At 36.5% G+C, this 23,488-nt stretch overlaps 1 protein-coding gene across 1 annotated transcript in view; it reads right to left on the bottom strand.

The window, feature by feature from the left end:
• Nucleotides 1-5,723: 5,723 nt before the first annotated feature.
• The window catches only part of LOC131149348 (DNA repair protein RAD51 homolog 4), a 49,662-nt gene continuing 31,897 nt past the window's right edge, over nt 5,724-23,488 (bottom strand). Inside the window, exon 10 of the mRNA XM_058099729.1 lies at nt 5,724-5,948. Within this exon, the coding sequence (XP_057955712.1) occupies nt 5,883-5,948 (66 nt within the window). The 3' untranslated portion in view covers nt 5,724-5,882. The remainder of the gene's footprint in view (nt 5,949-23,488) is intronic.

Here is a 23,488-nt window from a genome sequence, read left to right as displayed (position 1 = left end):
CTTTCTCCTTCTATTTTCTTTATTATTTAATTCCAATAATTACTTGGGTTATTACAAGCATCTTGGCTATCGTGCAACAAAATAGGGATTGGCAACCACCACGTGCCCACCACTGATTTTACCTTCGGCATGTGGTCGGTAACTTCAATACTAAATTCAGAAATGTCAATCTTAAGCATATGACCGAGCGAGCAGGGAGGGAGCATCAGGTAAGAAAACTTGATAAGTGGATAAAGAGGATAATTGACAAAGGTAGTGGAGAATTAGCAAAGGTATTTTTTGACCAAATCCCTTCTCGAATGTGGACTCAGTGTCATGACGGCGGACGACGGTATGGGAACATGACCACTAATATTATCGAGTGTTTCAATGTTGTCCTTAAAGGAGTGCGTAGCCTACTGAGCCATCTAGTAGCATACCATATGCTGGAGATATTCTTTCATCCTCCAGGCCTCCAGGTTTGAGTACCCCATACAACTCTCCTACCATCCCATCCACGTCATTCATGTTTGACAACAATATAGATGTTGAGGACGTCGATGCAACGGTTATGCCACCTCATTCCCGTCCAACATCATTATATAAGTCATCACACCATTTGCTTCATATGGATGATGATGCAGTATCTCAGGGTGGAGATGGTAGAGCTATAGGACGACAGCGGAGCAGGAGACCAGATGCGGATGACTAGCAAGGAGAGGGTGGACGTAGACGACAGCCACCCCGACAACGGAGACCACCTGCGTGTGGCACTTGAGCATTCATTGTTTTATATGTACTTTAGGGCCTATATTGTGTTGTACATTATTCTGATTCTTATGTATTCATGTGTATGACCTCAATGCATTATTTCTGTATAATTTGGAATGTTTATTTGTTGATCCTTAATATGTATTTGTAATTGGAAAATACTGTTTGCATAGTATGAATGTATATAGTTATGTATGAAAGTTGTGAAAAATACTGTGATCGATTGTTGATGAAAATGGTTTCCTTTGAACAGGTGCAAGCATGGATGGGTATGCTCGATTTTAGAAGGAGAGTCTGCCAAAATTTTTACAGAAATTTGATGTAGTTTGAATGTATACAGTTGTGTATGAAAGTTGTGAAAATACTATTATCAATTGCCGATGAAAATTATTTTCTTTGAACAGGTGCAAACATGGATGGGTATACTCAATTTTAAGAGGAGACTCGGCCAAAAATTTTACAGAATATCAATGTGGTATGAATGTATACAATTGTGTATGAAATTTGTGAAAATACTTTTGTCGATTGCTGATGAAAATTGTTTTCTCTGAATAGGTGCAAGCATGGATGGGTATACTTGATTTTAAAACGAGACTCTATCAAAATTTTTAGAAAAGTTCGATGTAGTATGAATGTATACAATTATATATCAAAATTGTCAAAATACTATTATCGATTGTCGATGACAGTTTTATATATATATATATATATATATATATATATATATAATATTTTCTTTTGTTTCCTTCTAAGCCTTAATGAAGTGATGTGATATTCCTAAACTAAATTTGATGAGAAGGAGAAATTGAATGTATATTTGCCTTTTAGTTGAATTTAATGTCATGAATGTGTTGGATTTAATGAAAATAAAATGTTTTTTCAAAGTAGGTACATAATGCTTGGTTTCGATTTTCGTGATGATGTATGTGTGAAATACGAAGCAAATGAAATGATATATGGAAAAACTAATCTTAAACTAAACTAGATGCAAGTGACAATTTTATGCAAATGCTAATGTCTGACTTAATATAAATGATTTACTTAATGCAGATGAGGTTAAGTTTAACTGCTATTCTTGAACTAGACCTCATGTAATTAATGAACTAAGTGTAAAGTGGAAATGCAATTTCAATTTTTTTTTTTTTTTTTTTAAATGAGTTTTTCAAGGACCTCATAAGAAAATCATGCTCATTGAAGTATGTTGCCCCAAGTTGAATTGTGAAGGCACATTAGCCTCGGATTTTGAAATTCGATGATTTCTTTTATTTTCTTGAAATTTGGGGCTCTAATTTGAAAAATGACTGCCTACTTGATGCAATGGATGTATGCTAACATTTGAGGATTGAACGAAAATTCAAAATAGTATGAGTTTCCTAGATCAAAAGACAAAGGAGGTGACCTAGTAGCATAATCTAAACATGATGCGCTTCTCCTATGAGTCTATTTTCATAAAGAAGGTAATTGACTGAATTTTCATTTTGCTTTCTCAAAACTTCCTTTTATAAATCCGTGAGCATTATGGACTTTCAAAGAAGTTGAAATATGCATTATGCAAAATCAAACACTATGATGCAATTGACTTGACCTTTGAAACCTTGACTTTACTTGGTCCATCGATGAACATCCTACTCCAAACTACCCCAATGTACATGGCTATGCTGAGCGTGTTTAAGTCACATGTCTCACCAATGACATTGCTTTGATTTTCTACCCTAGTGTAAGGGTTGAGCTACAAAACTTTAAATCTATCATCTCATAATGACTTGATGTTGGGAACTCAAACTCCTTTTGTCCCAATGTATATCTTCTTAGTTTATTGTTATAAAAGGATCTACGTAGCTAGACCATTGCATCAAAACCTTCATTCCCTTATCTTGGCAAAACTTGTGCTCTCATGTAGTTAGGACATCTTCTTACTTCTTGGCTGAACTCAACGAACCAAAGAGCATATGATTGCCTTCAATCTTTCAAATGAACACTTCCCATCAAAGCTAATTGAATATTTCGAAATAGCTAATTCTTGTTGACTCTTGGCTACTTAACTCTTTATTGAAATGACAAAAAAAATTGTAACCAGTATTAAATATTCATTTTTGAAGATTATTCATAAGTAAATAGTTTGGAAGCTTGCCTTTTTGTCTAAGACACCGCCACCACCAACAACAATAATAAAAAATAACCATGCCTTAAACCCTAGTAGGTGAGGTCAGTTACATGAATCATTTTCTACCACTGCAACAACTAGTTTATTTTGTTGATTTAAGAGTGTTAGGTTATTACATTTTTCCTTTTGTGTATGCTGTTTTGATTTTTTTTTTTTTAAATAAATGTTGGTGGACTCTTCTTTATGATTATTTTCTTCCATATAGTTTGAATTGGCAAAATTATTTGTGTAAAGTTTGTTCACTAGATCCTTTTTCAACTTTTATTGTACAAACTTTAGAACACACTCATTGTTATTGAAAGTGAGAAAAAGATTTAGGAGTTAAAATTAAAGGCAATTAGTTTAAATACTCCCAATATTTTGATGTCTAATATAAAAAAAAAAATCGTTGAAAATTGTTCAAATCTCTCAATAATCCCTAATATGAAAAAAATTTCCAATTATTGAATGTTGTATGGGTCATGCAAAAATCGATGGTCCAAATAGCGTTTTTTACATAAAAACGCACTAGATGGTCTATCATTTTTTGGGACACATCAAATGTGGAAATAAAGTTTCACCCGAATTTTTCTTAAATATTTTTAATTAAGTTAAAATTAAATTCGAAAAAAAACTCAAAATTAACTAACTTGACTTTTTGGGGGGGAGGGGGGTGCTCTTGATACACATAAAATGTCATAATTATTGTATGAAATTCAAAAATAAATTGAGAAATCTCCCTACATGTACATTTCAAATGATGCCTAAAATATCAATGTTGTCTCCAAAACTTAAATCCATAGTGAATATGATAATTAGGGAAACAAAAACATTAGAACCATATATAACATTAATGTTGAAGTAACCATCTTTTGTGAAGAAGATAACATTCCAAGAAAGCTTAACTAGTTTTCTTTCTTCTAATTATAAGGCTTCATTTAAAATTCAAAAAATAATGAGAAACGAAAATAAAAATATTAAAGAATTCAAGTTTTCATGTTTAGTTATGAAGAAAAGTGGGAAAAAATAAATAAAAAGTATACTAAATCTATGAACAAAATTTTAATTTTGCATATCGTTAATATTTAATTTTTTTTAGTCATATTAAAATGAACTTTTATTTTTTATAGTATTTAATAGAAAAGAAAAATATTAAAGAAAATAAATTTTCTCTTTATTATCCTTCCCTTTCTTTTTCCAAGCAAAATCCTTGATCTAAATGTACCCTAAGGCTCCGTTTGAAACTTAGAATATATTAGGGGAAAGGAAATAAAAATATCAAGAAAATTCTCATTTTTTATGTTTGGTTATCAAGGAAAATGAGAAAGAAAAATAAAAAATACACCAATTTTATAAACAAAATTTTGATTTTAGACATCATTAATATTTAATTTTTTATAATTTTTAATTATTTTAAAATAATATTTAATTTTTTATAATATTTAGAAGAGTAGGAAAATATTAAAGAAAATGAGTTTCCTCATTATTTACCTGCTTTCCTTTTCCACGTAAAAAGGTTTATAATTAGAATTTATTTTAAAAGAGTAAAGAGTATATAATAAAAAATGTGTGTACTCTTATTGTGTCTTACAACCTTCAACCTAGGATTGTGCAATTGGTCAATACAGTGCATTGGTGAATTAACCAAATGCATCAAAAAATTTCGAGTTAACTATATTCTTGGACTGAATCAAACTAAATTAAAGGATATACCTAAATCCTCACTTGACCAAATTTTATTTTGATTAATTAAAATTAGACCACACTTCAAGTTTACACATATATTTATGTATATAATATAAATAGATATTTTATATTTATGTATAATATAAATATATAAATATTTATAATATACATAATTATAATCTATATATTAATATATATTCGATCATTAATTCGGTCAACCGAAATAAAAAAATTCTATTTACCCCACCCAATCACCAAACCTTAATCAAATCAAATTAACTTAAATTCAAATCTTAATCAAACCTTAAACTTTTCTGATTTGATTAATAAATTTTTTTCCCACTGAATACTACTCACCCTGCATCAACCCACAAAAATAAATTATGAAATGAAAGTGGTTGCAGGCATTTATGGTTTGTCAAGAGTGACTGCACATAGCCTGCTATGTCTGCAGTGCCAAATTTTGCCAAGTGGGTTTGGATTGATTGATTTCATGTCATGATGGCTGCTGCATGTTGTTGGACTTGTCCTCCTTGTTTATTCCAAATGTAGTTCAAAATTAACTCATTTGATTTTTCTATTTTCGGGCTCTTGATACACATTAAATGTAATAATTATTGTATGAAATTCAAAGAGGGTTTGAGAAATCTCCCAAAATGTATATTTCAAATGATGCCAAAAATATCAATGTCAATTTCAATGTCAACATCGCCTCCAAAACTTAAATCCAAAGTGAATGTGATAATTATCAAACAGGATAACATACATTACAAATATATTAGAACCATATATAATATTAATGTTAAAAAGGATAAAAGTTGCTTCTGATTCAAGATTTATTCCTTTTAAATGCCTCTTTATATGCATCAAAATATCCTCATTAAAAAAAGGGAATGGTTTCGAAAGCGCCATTAAACTCTTTACAAATTTGACGGTCAAACTTTAACAATACACTTATTGATGAGAGGGGATGGTTACAAACTATATTTAAAACTTCCATATAAATGCCCATAAAATCTCAGTAACTCTCACAAGCACAATAATTGTAACGACCTGCTTAATTAACTAGTTTTTTTTTTTTTTTTTTTATACTATGATAATCTACATGCTCTGATACTATACTGGGGTGAACCCAACCATTAACCTAAGCAACGAGAAGCGGAAATCATATAAACATAACCATAAATCATTACATACAATACCAGAGTTCTAAAATGTTTTCCAAATTATACAAATATAACTGTATCCCCAAAATACCCTCAACTAGTTAGGGCTATACAAAAATACTCTCACAATACTCACTTCACTGACAGGGCACTACTGAAACCCCTCTATCTGCGAGCTTGGTCTGCTCGCCTACCTGGATCACCTGAAAAATGATTCAACACTAGGATGAGTCAACGCTCAGTAAGATGAAATATGCTATTACTACTGTGTGGCAAATGAGTTACAATATCATGAAAATTTGTTTCATATAATCATGTATAACTGAATACGTAAATACAGTACAAGTGATAAAATATACCACCCTTTCCATGTTGCTTAACAAATCAGTATTGTAGGTTACTATTCAAAATACTTCTAGAGTACATAAGTATGTTCCATGTTCTGTAAATTTGTATGTACGTAATAGTAACTGAAAACTTTCCCTGTGGATAACTGTGTGTCATGATTTAACCCCTCATGACAGAGTTGTGCAGCCCATAGGCGGGATTTAGTTTGGCTGGCCAATCAGGAATAAACCACTATACTCCATCGGTCTAATCTGCCCACCTCAACTCATATCTGATGGGGAGCATGTCCACGTCAAAGGCTTAGGTGATCGACCTACTACCACGTATTACCTAAATAGGTGGTTGCACTCATAACATAACGTAATATCTGTAGCAACGGTACCGTACTTTGTAACTGCATAATCCAACAGGGTCTGATACTATATAATATATTTCTATATACAACTATCTGATTTACCATGATTCTGAAATAATCGTAATGACCATGATATTGCATAAACTATACTGTAACTCATATATCATAATACTGAGAACTACATAATCATAATACTGAAAACTGCATAATCATAATACTGAAGTTCGTATAATCATGGTATTAGAATTCGTATAATCATGGCACTGAAATACGTAAAATCATGATACTGAAATTCGTAAACATAAATCCGTACTATATTCATATTCTCAAGCCACACCATAATTTAATACATAATTTTCATAATTAAGTAAACTGTAAAATATTTTAAAATGACCTAACATAGCATATTTCTCTTACCTGACTACTGGAAAGCCGCTATGGTACACTAGCCTAACACCCACAGGGCCTTCTACATAACACCCTGAAAACAACATTTTTCATAACAGAATATCAGTATTTCTTTGTCTACATCATTTCCTATAACTGTTATAAGGCCAAAAATAGACTAAAATGTCTTGCCCTGAATTTGGGATGAATTCCAACTCGATCCCACCGATGATCCGTCCTAGCAAACTTGAAGAGAACTCCGCCAGGAATGTTGTGGTGGCTTCAGATCTTCGATCTGACAAGGAATAGACCCAGAAACGAAGAAAGAAGTGAGAGAGGGACGTAGAGAGAGAGAGAGCGTCGCCGAAAATGGATAAAAATCTGATTTTTTGCTATTTATAGGGGCAGATTCGTCGACGAGACAAGTCACCTCGTCGATGAGTCCTTCATTAAATTCGTCAACAAAACCCTATATTCGTCGACGAAATTCAGAGCAGCCCATCCGCCTCTCAGTATTTTCTCGTCGACGAACCCCTGTATTCGTCGACGAATTTCCTTATACACTCGTCAACGAACCTCTGTATTCATCGACGAAGTCTACTGCCTCCTTCTGTTCTTGTTTCCATTTTCCTCCCTCTTTATTATTAAAATAATATTATTCTTCGGGTCACTACAATAATGCTCATCAATGCTGGATTGATGGAGGGTCAACCTTCACCACTATAAAAAATGTGACTTGGAGAATAAGTAAGCATCTCATTCATATCCACTTTTTTCTACTGTTGCAATTTAAAGCCTCTCATTAGTCTCTTACTTAGGCATCAAGTGATCCCCTAAAGGACATCTCGGGTCCTCTAAGCCATTCTTACTTGATCTTTTTCAAGTGGTCATGATCGAGGAACGATTCGTGAAGGTTGTTCGATTTTCAGGCAGTAACAATTGGCGCCATTTGTAGGAATTTTTTTGAGAGTTTTTTTCGATTCTTGATCATGGATACTATAGACACCCCAATTCTAACCAAACCTTTCTGAGGAGATCCCGTGTGATAAGAAAGACGACTTTATAAACTGGGAATAGGAGGATCCGATTAAGTCCCGATTTATTTCAAAATTGAGTCCCTTTGACTCTATTTCGGATACCCACATTCGATGCACGTTATCTCCTGGCACACTAGCTCGGATTCCTACATCCAGTGCACGTTATCCCCTTTGGTATGTTAGCTCGAATTCCTACATTTGATGCATGTTACCCCCTCTGACGCTACTTCGAATTCCTACATCCGATGCATGTCATCTCCTGGTACGTTAGCTTAGATTCCTACATCCGGTGCACGTTACCCTCTTTGACACTAGTTCGGATTCCTACAACCCTCACCCGACTTGTAGGCCCCACATGACTTGTGGGCCCCAGACATCTTAATGGGCCCCACGCTGCTTATGGGCCCCACACATCTTCATGGGTCCCACACGGATTGGGTCATACTTGACGTAAATTATTATTATTATTATTATTATTATTATTATTATTATTTATTTAATTTGTAAAATGCAACATGCTTTGTTTCCCTCATAATCATTCACCCCATGCTTTGTTCCCTCCATTATCATTCACCTCATACTTTGTTCCCCTCATAATTGTTCACACAATGCATTGTTCTCCTCATTATCATTCACCTCATGCTATATTCCTCTCATAATTGTTCACCCCATGCATTGTTCCCTTCATTGTCATTCACCTCATGTTTTGTTCACCCCATAATTGTTCACCCCATGCATTGTTCCTCTTATTATCATTCACCTCATGCAATATTCCCCTCATAATTGTTCACCCCATGCATTGTCCCCTTCATTATCATTCATCTCATGCTTTGTTCCCCACATAGTTGTTTACCCAATGCATTGTTCCCCTCATTATCATTCACCTCATGTTATATTCTCCTCATAATTGTTCACCCCATGCATTGTCTCCTTCATTATCATTCACCTCATGCTATATTCCCCTCATAATTGTTCACTTTATGCTTTGTTCCCCTCATAATTATTCCCCTATGTCTTGTTTCCCATGTTTGTCCTAAACTAAGTCTATAAATAGTCTTCTCATTGTAAGCACAAAAAAATAATAATAATAAAAAATATTGGAATATGTTGGCCTAACATGACTTTCAAATCTCGTTTTGATGATAACAAATAAAGGTTGATTTAACATGTTTGTTAAAGTGATGATGTTTCAAGAAAGCTTAAATGACAAACTTCAAAAGATCAAAAGAAATGTAAGTTCAAGATCACTAAGTACTACAAAGTCACACTCATCTTCAAAGCGATCCAAAGGAAATTCAAATGGACCCAAAATGATCAAAGCATGTGGAAACTTAAATATGAATCAAGCTCAAGTCTAAAAGGATTCAAAAAAAAGATTTATATGAAGACTACAAAATTAAAGTGTTTAAGACTTTAGGATTACCTATGTAAGTACTCCATGTTATATATCATATGGAAATGTTGTAAAACTCATTAGGGGTTATCATGGACTTAGAGATTTTTTTTAAACCCTGGAAAATAATTTTTAAAGTGACAAAGCAAGATGGTTGAGAGCTTTTGAAAAATGAACTGAAAAACAGAATTTTTGTCTATTCAGGCGACTAAAGAATAAGTTCAAGCACCTGAAGATTTTCCTGAAAGAACTCTAAAGAGGAAGTGTAGGCTCAGGGGACTGACCCTGGTAACCTCAAACGTCTCACCTGTTTTATAATTGAAAATTCACAGTTTGAAGGAACCTCAGGCGACTGACCCCAAGACCTCAGGCGCCTGAACACTGTTAACAGTTATATTTTTTAAAAGTTTTAAAATTCAAATTTAAGTTTCTTGTACCCCAAATTTTGTAAAAACTTGGGAAACACTTCAAGTAACTTGGGCAACACAAATTAAACCTTTTTGAACCTAATAAATACATGTTTTCTTTAATCAAATTCACACCAAGCATTGAAAAATCTGCTCTCAAGCTAAAAGCTCTCTTGCTCTCTCAAAGTTCTCTTGCTCACTCTTTGATACTAAGAATTGCTGAGTTTTTCTGAAGTGTTAATTAATCTTCTTTGAGCTCTAACATCTAAATTTCTTATCCTTATCTAGAGAAGAAATTCGGTGAATTTTTTTTTTTAGCTTCAATTCAATTTCTTTTGATATTTGTTATTGAAGTATATTAGTGTTTTCAATTGTACTAACTAGCTCTATCTGAGAGCATTCTTTGTACAAAATAAATTGTTTCTTGTTTATTATTTCTTTGATGATTCAGGTCATTGAATCATTGTAGCTAAGCGTGGGGTATCGTTTGGAGGGGGGCTCCACCCTAAAGGAGGGTTGTAATCGGTTTGGTCCACCGGCAAAGGAACGTGTTAGTGGAATCCTTAGGTAGTCTTGCCTAGGGTGAGGACATAGGCTAGGGATAAGCTGAACCTCGTAAAAAATCTCTGTCTCACTCTCTACTCTTTTCTATTTAAATTTCAGCATATACAAATTGTATTTCAAAGTGCAGGATTGCTAAAAACTAAGATTGAGAAGAACTTTTAATTTAAGAAAGTACGTTGGTTAATCTTTTGCGAAAACCTTAAAGGGAGTACGTTGATTAATTGCTTGCGAAAATCTTGATTAAAAGAAGCATATACAAAAATCATTCATACAGGGCTATAAACTGAAATTTGGCCAATGCTGAAATAAGAAAGTGCTGCAGCTCCTCAAATTGGTTAAGTATTGTGTGATTGGGTGATTGTTTATTATTTGGTTTGTGATTGGTTTTGTGCTTGTGATTGTGGTTAGTTTAATTGAGTATTTAAAACCATAACATTCTTGTGTGTTTGCTTAAGTATACAAAAAGCTATAAATTTGTAATAACTCTTAAAATAATTTTTATAAACCCAATTCACCTCCCTCTTGGGACTACATCTTGACTTTTAGAATATATTGAAGTCTTCTATTGTTGAGATTGTGAAGCTTGTCTCTCTCTTTTTGAGTGAGTAGTGAGGTTACGTTCCATTCTTCCGGGAGATTAAGTGGTCGACCGATCTCGTCTCCTACCGGTGTTGGGTCATCCCATCTAAAGAAAGCACTCTGTAGTGTCTCACTTCAAAGTTCAAGGACCACCCTTGAAAAGATGCTATGGACTGACCCCTATAGACTCATCGACGGGAGAAGAAGATCGGAGGAGAGGAAGACGAGAGGTAAAATTAATAGACTCTCCCTTCCTAGGTTACATTCTAAAATGTGATAGGTTGGGTATGAAGTTGTGAATACGGGAACTCAAACCCAAAGTTAGGTTCAACCTTGAATCTAAACCCAATTTACTCCTCTACGAACTGTTTGACTCACTAGACCAGTTTGAACTGTTTATCTAGTATTTTTTTTAATTTATTTTTCTATTATGTTATCTATTTGAAAATTCAGCCTAATTATAAAAAATCACAAAAATCAAGAAAAATATTTTGAGAATTGAAATCATTTCTGACATTCTTTTCTACCCTAAATGAATTCTGAAATTTCCCAAGATAATATTTTCATACTTAGAAAAATCGTACAAATTTCAAAATTTTGGGAGTGTATTTTGTAACATATCTTCTCAATTCTCCGATCCCAATGATTGTAACAAAAGGGTATGAACTTTATAAGCTTTGTGTACATCGGTTCTGAGGGAATATATGTGTGTATATATATATAATGTAAATATTTGTGTGATTCATTCATGTACATTTGCACTTTGTAAATTCACAAAAAGAGTAACATAAAAGGCTTTTTGAATTTACTTTAGGATAATTTTACAATTAATTAGGTACCGTTCGTAAGAACGGGCATGTAGGGGGTGCTCGTACCTTCCCCGCGCGTAACCCAACTCCCAATTCCTATCTTGGTAACGCAGACCGATTCTACCCTTAATTGGGTAGTAATCAAGTGTTCTAACCACACTAAAAGGTTAGTGGCGACTCCATTACACCATTTTTCCCGAAAATTAAACATTACATTTTTCATTTGCCTCATTCCGTCTAGAACATCATGATAGCTACATCACACAATTCGAAGTCAGAACCGACAATGGGTAACCAATCACCCCCAATCCATACATTTTGCACCAGGTGACAATTCCAGCGTGGCGAGAAGTGAATTCGTTGCATTTTAGAAAAAGGATGGAGGACATTTTCACTATGATCCTGCAGCAGAAAAGAGATCATAAGGAACCTATTCCTCATCCAAACCAAGTAGAACCCAAGCCAAATGAGAAAGTTGTAGATCCACCAGAAATCGCTAATTGGGGTTCTGTTCTAGCAAAGAAGTTGGACTACGTGAATAGCGTGAGCATTTATGAACAACTGTCACACCCCGAACCCGAAAATAGGACCCAGGGTGTGATTTCGTAACCTAACCTGTCCCTGTATCATACAACATTCATGATACTACACAATATAAGGGTCCGACCCCGTAGGGTTCACGTATACCCTATCCATCATCACATACACAATATATACATAGCATAAAATTCAACCTATTACATTCATAAAACAATACCCGAGTCTATACAAAACTACAGTCTAATTCTCAAACACATAAACATTCCCCGGGTGTCTACATAACCCAAAATGACAATCCGGCCAAAGACCAAAAAAGAATAAGCAACACATATGCGCATGAAATAAAATGTCAATGCCGGCCCAAATACATATCACAAAAAGTCAAGGACGACACATATTTTCCACGTATGAAGATGCTTCAACCGGTTAATGCCTCAGATGTATTCACGACAAGTTTGTGAATGAGTTGATCTAGGGTGGTCCCAGTTGGATATGGCGAGTAAGTGAGAAGATGCTAGGGTGAAGGACCCGACACCTCATAAATAGGCTAGATCCTTTCCAAACTAGTCCACTCCATATACTTAGCATTGTTCCTTTTAATATGTGGGATGTTTGATCGCGACACTCCTCCTCACATATGATGAGTGAACCCATTTTCTTTGAGTTTTCTTGAGGGTATACCAGTTAGGCCGAGTCAAAGCGACCGTTTTGTAGGTGTCCACTAGCGTCCTAGGTGTACTGAGTCACACACATCACACACACCTCGAGAGTTTACCTGTTTATACTCAAACTTATATGCTTGCATTAACTCTGAATGTACCACTGATTAACTTTATGTGAGTACACTACTCTCAAATCACATATAAACGATGAAACTTGCATGAGTGACGTGCTTTGGAGTCGTGTGCATTGAATATGAACGAGCTTGTGTGAAATTCAGTTATGTTCTTGTATGTGAAGTGGTATAGTTATATCGCATGTGCATTGATTTCATGATCACCGGAGTATGTAGTTGTAGACACCACCCTGAGATTCATTCACGTCATTTGCTAGAGACTAGCGAAACGTTAGTTGGGGGGTGTGATTACGCACCGAAACTACGTAATTGGACGTTTAACCCGAGCTTTACGGTTTATATTTTTAATTAAATATCTAAAATTGTCTAATATTTTAATAAAATGCCAAAATCATCATTCTTGAACTTTATTGCACTATTTATGAAGTTTTGGTAATTTTTTGTTGCAGGAAAATTCCTGGGAATCAAAACCGACACCTGTTCGTATTTTGTGCATAACTTTTTCGTCCGAACTCCGATCGAGACTATTCAAATTTCTGGAGAAAGAGGAAACGATTATCTACAACTTTTGTGTTTTGAGTTTTGTGAGATATGGGCTCCAAAAGAGTCAGATTTGCGATAAATAGAGAATGAAAAAAATGAAAAAATATAGCAATTCGGGTTTCCTATTCGGGTCTAGGGCTTCCCCCCCCCCCCCCCATCCTATTTAACCCTTCTCTTTCTCTTCCTGCAGGGGCAGCCCCCATGGCTCCCCATTCTCCTCTTTTCCTTCTTCTTCTTCTTCTTCTTCTTCTTCTTCTTTAGTTTGTTTTTTTTGTTCTTTTCAATTCTACTTCTCTCCCCTTGTCTCTCTTCCTTCCCTTTGTCTTTCCTCCCTCACTCTCCCCCTTTCCTCTGTTTCTCTTGGCCTCCTCTGCCCTCTTGTAGTACGGCCAGCCTCCTCCACCATCTTCAGCAGTCCCCAAGCACAGCAGAACACTAGCCGACTCCATAGCAGGACCACCAAAGCGCAGCAGCAACTTCTCCAGCACAACAGCAACTTCACCAGAACTCGCATTTCTTCAACTTGGCATACAACTTCTTTTCCCTTAGTACTTGAAGCACCAACCTTAGATGGTTCACATGCTCTTTCGAACTCCTAGAATATACCAGAATATCGTTGATGAATACCACTATGAACTAGTCTAAGTATTCATGGAAAACTCTGTTCATTAGGTCCATAAATACCGTCGGAGTGTTAGTAAACCCGAATGGCATGACTAGAAACTTGTAGTGACCATATCTAGTTCAGAAAGCAGTCTTCGCAACATCCTTAGTCCTAACTTTCACCTGATGATACCCTGACCGTAGATCGATCTTCAAAAAGACCTACATTCCTTGCAACTAGTCAAATAGATCATCTATACAAGGCAACGGATATCGGTTATTCACTGTTACCTTGTTGATCTCACGGTAATCAATTTCACAAACAAAACTGGAGATCCCTAGGACAAAAAACTAGGTATGATAAAGCCCTTATCCACGAGTTCCTGTAACTGCTCCTTCAACTCTTTAAGTTTAACTAGAGCCATTCGGTATAGAGCTTTAGAAATTGGTGCCTTGTCTGGTAGCAATTCAATAGCGAACTCCACCTTACGATCAAGAGGTAAACCGGGTAAGTCTTCCGGGAATACATCCGAAAATTCGTTAACCACTCAAATATCTTCGAGTTTCATATCATCCCAAGGTAGTTCCTTCACACAAGCTAGATACCCCTGATAACTGTCCAAGAGTAACCTTCTTGCCTACATAGCCGACAGAATATGTGGCGTCGAATGCACACACGATCCTACGAACTCATATTCTTGCTCCTCGGGAGGTATGAACACCACCACTTTCCTACGATAGTCAATCACAAAAAAACTGGATGATAAGCAATCCATCCCTAGTATAACATCAAAACCGAACATATCATACACCACCAGGTTCACCGGTAGCAGCCTTCCCTGAATTATCACTGGACAGTTCCCTAACATCTTCTTGCAGATCACTACACTCCCAGACAATGTAGCCAAAAGCAACCCCTCATCCATAACTTGGGTTTCAACCCTACACAATTTTACAAAATTTACAGATATAAAGGAGTGGGTTGCCCTTGAATCGAATAAGACAACGGGTCTATTTGAAAGCAATAACATGGTACATATCACCACGTTGCCAGCATGTTCTACATCCACTAGAGTAAGCGAGTACACCCTTGCCTGAGCTGTGTTTCCCTAGGGCACCTAGTTCTTTCCTCAGTTATGACTCGACGCAAGCGTGCCATTCATCTGCGTACGACAGTTTCAGGACACATTGCCCAATTTTCCACATTGGTAACAATTACCCATGAACCGGTACTTGCTGTCATGCCACCTATGGCACCAAGTACAATGCTCGCGAGGTTGATCCCCCTGTGGACCCCACGATTCCGCTCCCTGGCAATACTAGTACCATAGTTCCTCTTCTTCCACTGTCTCTGTCGAGAACTAGTTTGAGAACTAGACGGTATTGGCCTCTTTTTCTGTTCCTGCACCACCTCATCCTTTTATAGACTAGCCTCAATCACGGCGGCCTTATCCACTAGACAGAGAACTCCCGAATCTATAGCATTCCTACTAGCCTACGAATATCCTTATTCAGACCCTTCTCAAACCTTCAAATCTTCTCGTACTTGTTCGAGATCAAACATGGCGCAAAGCGAGATAACTCAATATATCTGACTACGTATCTCTGCACTATTAGGGTCCCCTTAGTTAAACTCGATAATTCGTCTACCTTTGCATCACGTACGGAAGTCAGGAAGTATCTCTCGAAGAATACCTCCTTAAAACGACCCCACGTCATCTCTTATGAATCAGTTTTCTGCTCCTCTAGCAAACTCACAGCCAACCACCATCTCTCAGCTTCTCCTACCAGTTGAAACGTAGCATAGAAAACTTTCTACTCGTTGGTGCAGTGTAGAACTTTCAGTATCTTTTCTGTCTTTTGCATCCAGTTCTTCGCTACAATCAAGTCAGATCCTCCAGTAAACATCGAACAATGCATGCGGGTGAACTTCTCAATGGTGCAACCTGCAGTTGTAGGTGGATGCTCCCGTCCCCTAACACTTCGCTCGACCTCCCGCATAATCTGCCTAGTTAATTCCCGAAGCACGAAAGGTGACCCTTCACTCGCAGTCCCCTCTGAGCTACTATCCCAATTGCTATCCTTCGGCTCCATACTGAAAATAGTATAGGAATAGGTTAGTATTCCTCTATCATAGCACAATTAAGACAATCATTACGGGATAATTATGTTAACTTCTAGACTCTCAGGTCTAGGTCTGCCCTACCGCACAAACACAAAACCATCAATGGTTTGCCGTGATTTTATGGAAATCGTCATTCTAGGAAAAACACAAAACATCGCCAAAGAATCCCTGTCTAGCTACAAGACAACCCTCAACCTACTCTACCCATTCTCTACATCCTATACTCTATTGTGTTCACATAATCATGCCTAATCAAGTCTACAAAACCTAACAACATGGTTAGTTATGATACCAAGCTGTCACACCCCGAACCTGAAAATGGGACCTAGGGTGTGATTTAGTAACCTAACATGTCCCTTTATCATACAAAATCCATGCTACTACACAATATAAGGGTCCCACCCCGTAGGGTTCATGTATACCCTATCCATCATCACATACACAATATATAAGTAGGGAAAAATTCAACCTAATACATTCATAAAATCATAACATAGTCTATACAAAACTACAAGTCTAATTGTAAGAACCCGACCCGAGAATTTCAGATTTAATAAATAACAAAAAGGTAAAAAGGTAAATTTAGTAGCTTTCATCGACAAAACCATTGTTCTCGTCGACAAAGGCTCTTATACTCTTCATCGCCAAAATTCAGAGTCTCATCAACGAAGAGATACCGAATGAGTTGTAAAATATCAAAACAGGGTTTGTCGTCGAAGGAACTGGTTCGTTGATGAAATGCATAGATGATTCGTCAATGAAGGCATCGTCTCGTCGACCAATTGGATCGGATCAAAAGGGATATAAATATCATTTTTCATTTCTTCATTGCTAAGAAAACTCAAATATCTCTCTCTCTCTCTCTCTCTCTCTCTCTCTCTCTCTCTCTCTCTCTCTCTCTAGAACTCAAACCACTCTCTCTCTCTATCTAGGGCTTCGGACCCTCTATTACCCGAATCAACAATCTAACATTACCACATGGATCAAGAGGAGAATCTCTATGTTTATAACGAATCCAAATTTCATTTCGAGGATTTTCGAGTTTTATCCCAAAATCGAGGTAAGGGTCCGATTTCTTTTTTGATTTGGTAGATATCTAATAGATAGGATTATATTGAAGTATCGTTCTTCGATTTTTAGTTTTTAAGGGTCCCGTGACATTGTTTTGGACCGATTTAGTTCGTATTTTGGTTTTCCGAGAAAGGTAAGGGATTTATATCTATATCAGTTATTTTTGTAATCTTAATCAGTAAAACTGTAGTTTATAATTCTATGAATGTTTTGGTTACTTATTTGGAAAAATCTATTGGGTGAAATTATGAGATTTTCAGTTTACAATTTTTGGAAAAATTGGGGATTTCGGGTATATTGGACAAGTTGACTAAATCTGCTCACTTTGTACCGATGAAAGTTAGCTACTCCTTGAATAGGCTAGTAGATCTATACATACAGGAGATAGTCAAAATGCACGGGGTACCGGTATCCATTGTTTCAGATCGAGACCCGAAATTCACTTCTCGACTGTGGAAGAGCTTATAGGAAGCACTAGGGACGAAGCTTACTTTCAGTACAGCGTTCCACCCTCAGAATGACGGACAGTCAGAGAGGACGATATAGATCTTGGAAGATATGTTACGAGCTTACGTGTTAGATTTCAGTAATAGTTGAATTCAGTTTCTATCGTTAGTGAAATTTGCCTATAACAATAACTTTCAAGCTAGTATTGGTATGGCACTATTTAAGGCATTATATGGACGGAGGTGTCGGTCTCCTTTGTACTGGGATGAGGTCGGTGAACGGTAGATATTGGGTCCCAAACTTATAAAGCATGCTTCTAAAAAGATCATATTGATCAGGGATAGAATTAAATCGGCTTAGAGTAGGTAGAAAAGTTACGCGGATGTTCCCCACCGTGAGTTGGAATTCGAGGCAAGGAGTAAGATATTCCTGAAAATCGCTCCGATGAAAGGGGTGATGAGGTTCAAAAAGAAGCAAAAATTGAGCCCGCGGTATATCGTACCATTCAAGGTACTTGAACGAGTGGGTCCAGTAGCCTACCGGATTGCACTACCTCCAGCGCTCTCTCAGATCCACTACGTGTTCCACATATCTATGTTAAGGAGGTACATGTATGTGTTCCACATATCTATGTTAAGGAGGTACGTGTCGGATCCTTCACATGTTATTAGTTACGAATCCTTAGAGATTGAGGATGTTTTGGCATACGAAGAGATACTCGTTCAGATTCTAGACCAAAAAGTTTTGAAGTTGCGTACCAAGGAGATACCATTAGTGAAAGTACTGTGGCAGAATCACGCGGTTGAGGAGACTTCTTGGGAATTGAAGACAGAAATATGCTGAAAATATCCACATTTGTTCTAAGGATAATGTTTACAGGTACGGTTTAGGTAAGTATTTGATGTATCTATTTAGAGTATTAATGTGTGGTTAGTCTCTATGAGGGTTTTGTGATATTGTGAACTCCCGAGACACTGTGTATGTAATCACGGTATTCCTCCGTCATAAGTGAGGGTATGTTATATATTTGGGATGTGACTGCTATGTGGGTGGCCACTGGCTCTTTCTAGAATCGGGTATACGTTTTGGTATATGGATGAGTTATCTAGTTGATTACAAATTTCGAGGACAAAATTTTTGTAAGGAGGGGAGGTTGTAAGAACCCGACCCGAGAATTTTAGATTTAATAAATAAAAAAAGGGTAAAAAGGTAAATTTAATAGGTTTCATTGATGAATCCATTGTTCTCATTGACGAATCCATTGTTCTCATTGACGAAGGCTCTTATACTCTTCGTCACCAAAATTTAAAACCTCGTCAACGAATAGATACCGAACGAGTTGTAAAATATCGAAATAGGGTTAATCACCGATGGAACCGGTTCGTCAACGAAATGCGTAGATGATTCATCGATGAAGGCGTCATCTCATTGACGAATTGGACCCGGTCAAAGGGGCCATAAATATCACTTTTCATTTCTTCTTTGCTAAGAAAACTCAAATCTCTCTCTCTCTCTCACTCTCTCTCTTTAGAACTCGAACCACTCTCTCTCTCTCTCTCTCTCTAGGGTTTCGGACAGTCTGTTTCCTGAATCAACGATCCAACATTACCACGTAGATTAGGAGGAGAATCACTCCGTTTGTAGCGGATCAGAATTTCATTTCGAGGATTTTCATTTTTTATCCCAAAATCGAGGTAAGGGTTCTATTTCATTTTTTATTCGGTAGATATGTAGTAGATAGGATTATATTGAAGTATCGTTCTGCGGTTTTTAGGTTTTGGGGGTCCCATCACGTTGTTTTGGACCGATTTAGTTCGTGTTTTGGTTTTTGGGGAGAGGTAAGGGGTTTTTGTTTATATCAATTATTTTTGTAATATGAATTGGTAAAACTGTAGTTTACGATTCTACGGATGTTTTGGTTACCTATTTAGAAAAATCTATCAGATGAAATTACGGGATTTTCAGTTTATAGTTTTTGGCAAAATTGAGGATTTTGGGTATCATCTTCGTTTCTGTTGAAAAACTTTATATTGGTATAAATTGTGATATAGAGATGATCGTACCTTTGATTATTTTAAATTGTATTTCTGGAATACCTAATGTGTGATTGTTTGTTTACCAAAATAAGTGTGGAATGAGATGATGAATTTGAATGATGTATTTTGTGTGGAAAAGCATGTGGTTAACTACCGTAAGTTGTGAATTATTCAAATAAGATAGAAGAACGTGAGTTCCAAAATGTTCCAGGTTTTGACCCGAGTCAGAATAAGACCATAGGATTTGATGTTCGGCTTTTTCTGGAAAGTGCGCAATACCACTAGACCAGCCGATTTTTACCAAAAGGTGTAAGAACACCAGATCTGCACTGGTTCAATGCTGTGGGGGCTTATGCTATGCTAGGTTACCGAGGGCACCGACTTTTGCCGAAGGGTGTGAAATACCACCAGACAATTCGGCTTAGGCCAAAGAGTGACAACACTAGATCGTATTGCTTTGTCTCGTATGTATACTGGAACAGTATTTGTGAAAATACTGGTACTGTGAAATGTATGTTTGTTGTTGAAATAACACTCATGTGTCCACACACTGATATAACTTGTTTCTCCCTTACTAAGAAATGTCTCACCCCTATCATACAAATGTTTTTCAGGTCCTTCGAGTAGCCGACACTAGCATCCTACATGGTGCTTGGTTAGCTGTGTAGCGGTACTTGTGTAAGTACTGGTCCTTTGCCGGGTAGTCATTTTGGGTTATGTAGAAACCTGGGGTATGTTATGCATGTTGGGGAATTAGATCCTATTTTGTATAGACTCTGGTATGGTTTTATGGATGTATTAGGTTGGATTTTCCGCTGCGTATATACTGTATATGTGATGATGGATAAGGTATACGTGATCCCTACAGGGTCGGACCCTTATATTATATAGTATCATGGACTATTGTATGATACAGGGACATGTTTGGTTACTAAATCACACCCTGGGGCCCATTTCCGAGTTTGGGTGTGACACTAATTCTCAAACACATAAACATTCCCCGGGTGTCTACATAACCCAAAATGACAATCCGACCAAAGATCAGTACTTACACAAGTACTTCTACAAAGATAACCAACAACCACGCTCCTGAAATGTTAGGATGCTAGTGTCGGCTACTTGAAGGACCTGAAAAACATTTGTATGATAGGGGTAAGAAACCTATTAGTGAGGAAGAAACATGTTATATCAGTGTATAGGCACATGAGTGTTATTTCAACAGCAAAACATAATACTTCACAATTCCAGTATTTTCACAACATAGTTTCAGTATAGTTCACATCACAGTTCCAGTATAATTCACATCACACTGAGTTCACAAACACATAGTATGTTTCGTAACACATATCCACATCGAAATTAAACTGGATGTCCCAACTCATCGGTAACAACCTAGATGAGCGAATTGTCTAAATTAAAACCGGATTTCAAACCCATCAGAATTTTACCGGATGTCTCGGCCCATCGATGGCAAACCGGATGCCCTAGCTCATCGGTAATTAAACCGGATGCTCACCACATAATAACAATCATCAAATAGAATCCTTGATATTCAACCGGTTTTAGTTTTCCACATATTCTTGAAAATAATTTTGGAACCACCGTTCCTATATCCCATTTCACGATTTCATAACTCAACTCATTTCAATTTACCAACTCATGCCACACCTATTTGGGTAACAAATAATCACATCATAATTAATCTGAGAATACAGTTTAACATAAAATGAAGGTACGGTCATCTCTAATATTACCATTTATTCAAATACGTGATTTTCCAACAAAAACTGAGATGAAACCCGATAACCCCAATTTTTCCAAAAATCGTAAACCCAAAAATCTCATAATTTCACCTAATAGATTTTTCCAAATAAGTAGCCAAAACATTCATATAATCGTAAACCACAATTTTATTGATTCAGATTTCAAAAATAACTGATATAAACAGAAACCCCTTACCTTATCCCGAAAACCAAAATACGAAACTAATCGATCCAAAACAACAACACGGGATCCCCAAAATCTAAAAATTGAAGAACAATACTTCAATATAATCTCAACCATTACAAATCTACCAAACTGAAACTGAAATCAAACCCTCACCTTGATTTTGGAACAAAACCCGAAAATCCTCGAAACGAAGATTTGGTCCACTATAACTGTAGAGAATCTCCTCCTGATCCACGTAGCAACGTCAGATCATTGATTCGGCTAACAAATAGCTCAAATCTTAGAGAGAGAGAGAGAGAGAGAGAGAGAGAGGATTTGAGTTTCTTCTCTATTAACCAATGAAATATATATTTATAACTTAGTTTACCCAGCCAACCTCATCGATGAGGCGGCATCCTCGTTGACAAGCATAAGAAGGGAATTCGTTGACGAAGGAGTTGGCCTCGTCGACAAGCCTGAGATTTCAGAATTCCCAAAATCTCTCGGTACTCACTTGTCGAAGAACCTCTGAATTTCATCGTCGAGCTATAGAAAGGACTTCGTCGACAAAAGAAGGAGCCTCGTCGACGAGCCCTGCTATTTTTCTCCTTTCAATACCTTTTTTTTTCTTATTTATTTAATCCACATTTCTCAAGTCGAGTTCTTACAAAAGGTCACACGAATTAGAAGAAAAATTCAGAAAAATTGATCAATTGGAAAAAATAATGAAGGAAACTCGTAGCAACCCTTCCACTGGGGAGTTCTCAGTCAAATCCTCAGATCCACCTTTCACTAAAGAGGTAATGGATATTATCCTACCTAGTTCCATTGAATCTTTTTCCAAAATGAAGCAGCAGTTCATAGGACACTTCATCAGCAGTTGGAAGATAGCAAAATCTTTGACTCATCTTGTAGAGATCCGAACCCATAAAATAAGGAAATAAATAAATAAAAGGGTAAGAAGGTAAATTTAGCAGGCTTCTTCGACGAAGCCAAGGTTCTCATTGACGAATGCCATATAAGGTTCATCGCCAAAATTCAGAGTCTCGGCGATGAAGAGATCTTGACCGACAAGAAAAAAATATCAGACTAGGGCTCTTCGACGAAGGCACCATTCGTCAACGAATTTGATAGGGTCAAGGGATCTATAAATATCATTTTTCATTGCTTAGGGGTTAAGAAATTACAAAAACTCTCTCTCTCTCTCTCTCTCTCTCTCTCTCTCTCTCTCTCTCTCTCTAGAATCGGTGAGCTCTCTCTCTCGCTCTCTTCGATCTTTCACCGTTCGTCACCTGTTTCGACGATTAGAGGATACCACGTGGATTAGGGAGAAAACCTCTACGATTGTAGCAGATCGGATCTTCGCTTTGAGGATTTTCGAGTTTTATCCCGAAATTGAAGTAAGGGTCTAAGTTCGTTTTTGGTTCGATAGATCTATAGTAAATACGATTGTGTTGAAGTATTGTTCTTTGGTTTTTAGGTTTTAGGAACTCGATCCACTGTTTTGGAGCCATATAGTTCGTGGTTCAGTGTTCAGCAAAAAGGTAAAGGGATTTGTTTACATCAGTATTTTTAGAAAACTAAACGACTAAAAATTTAGCTTATGTTTATATGTAGGTTATGACTGTTCATTTACAAAAGTTTTACCGAGTAAAAGTGTCGGTTCTTTAGTTTTACGGTTTTGGTAAAAAGTTGGGTTTTGGCATATGATCTTCAAATTTTCCAAAACTACTTTACTTGTATTAAACCTAATGTAGGAGATGCCTAGAACCCT

This window comes from Malania oleifera, chromosome 2 (genome assembly GCF_029873635.1).
Source record: "Malania oleifera isolate guangnan ecotype guangnan chromosome 2, ASM2987363v1, whole genome shotgun sequence".
Lineage (NCBI taxonomy): Eukaryota > Viridiplantae > Streptophyta > Magnoliopsida > Santalales > Ximeniaceae > Malania > Malania oleifera.
Note: the sequence above shows the minus strand (reverse complement) of the source record. Positions and strands in the feature narration are given on the sequence as shown.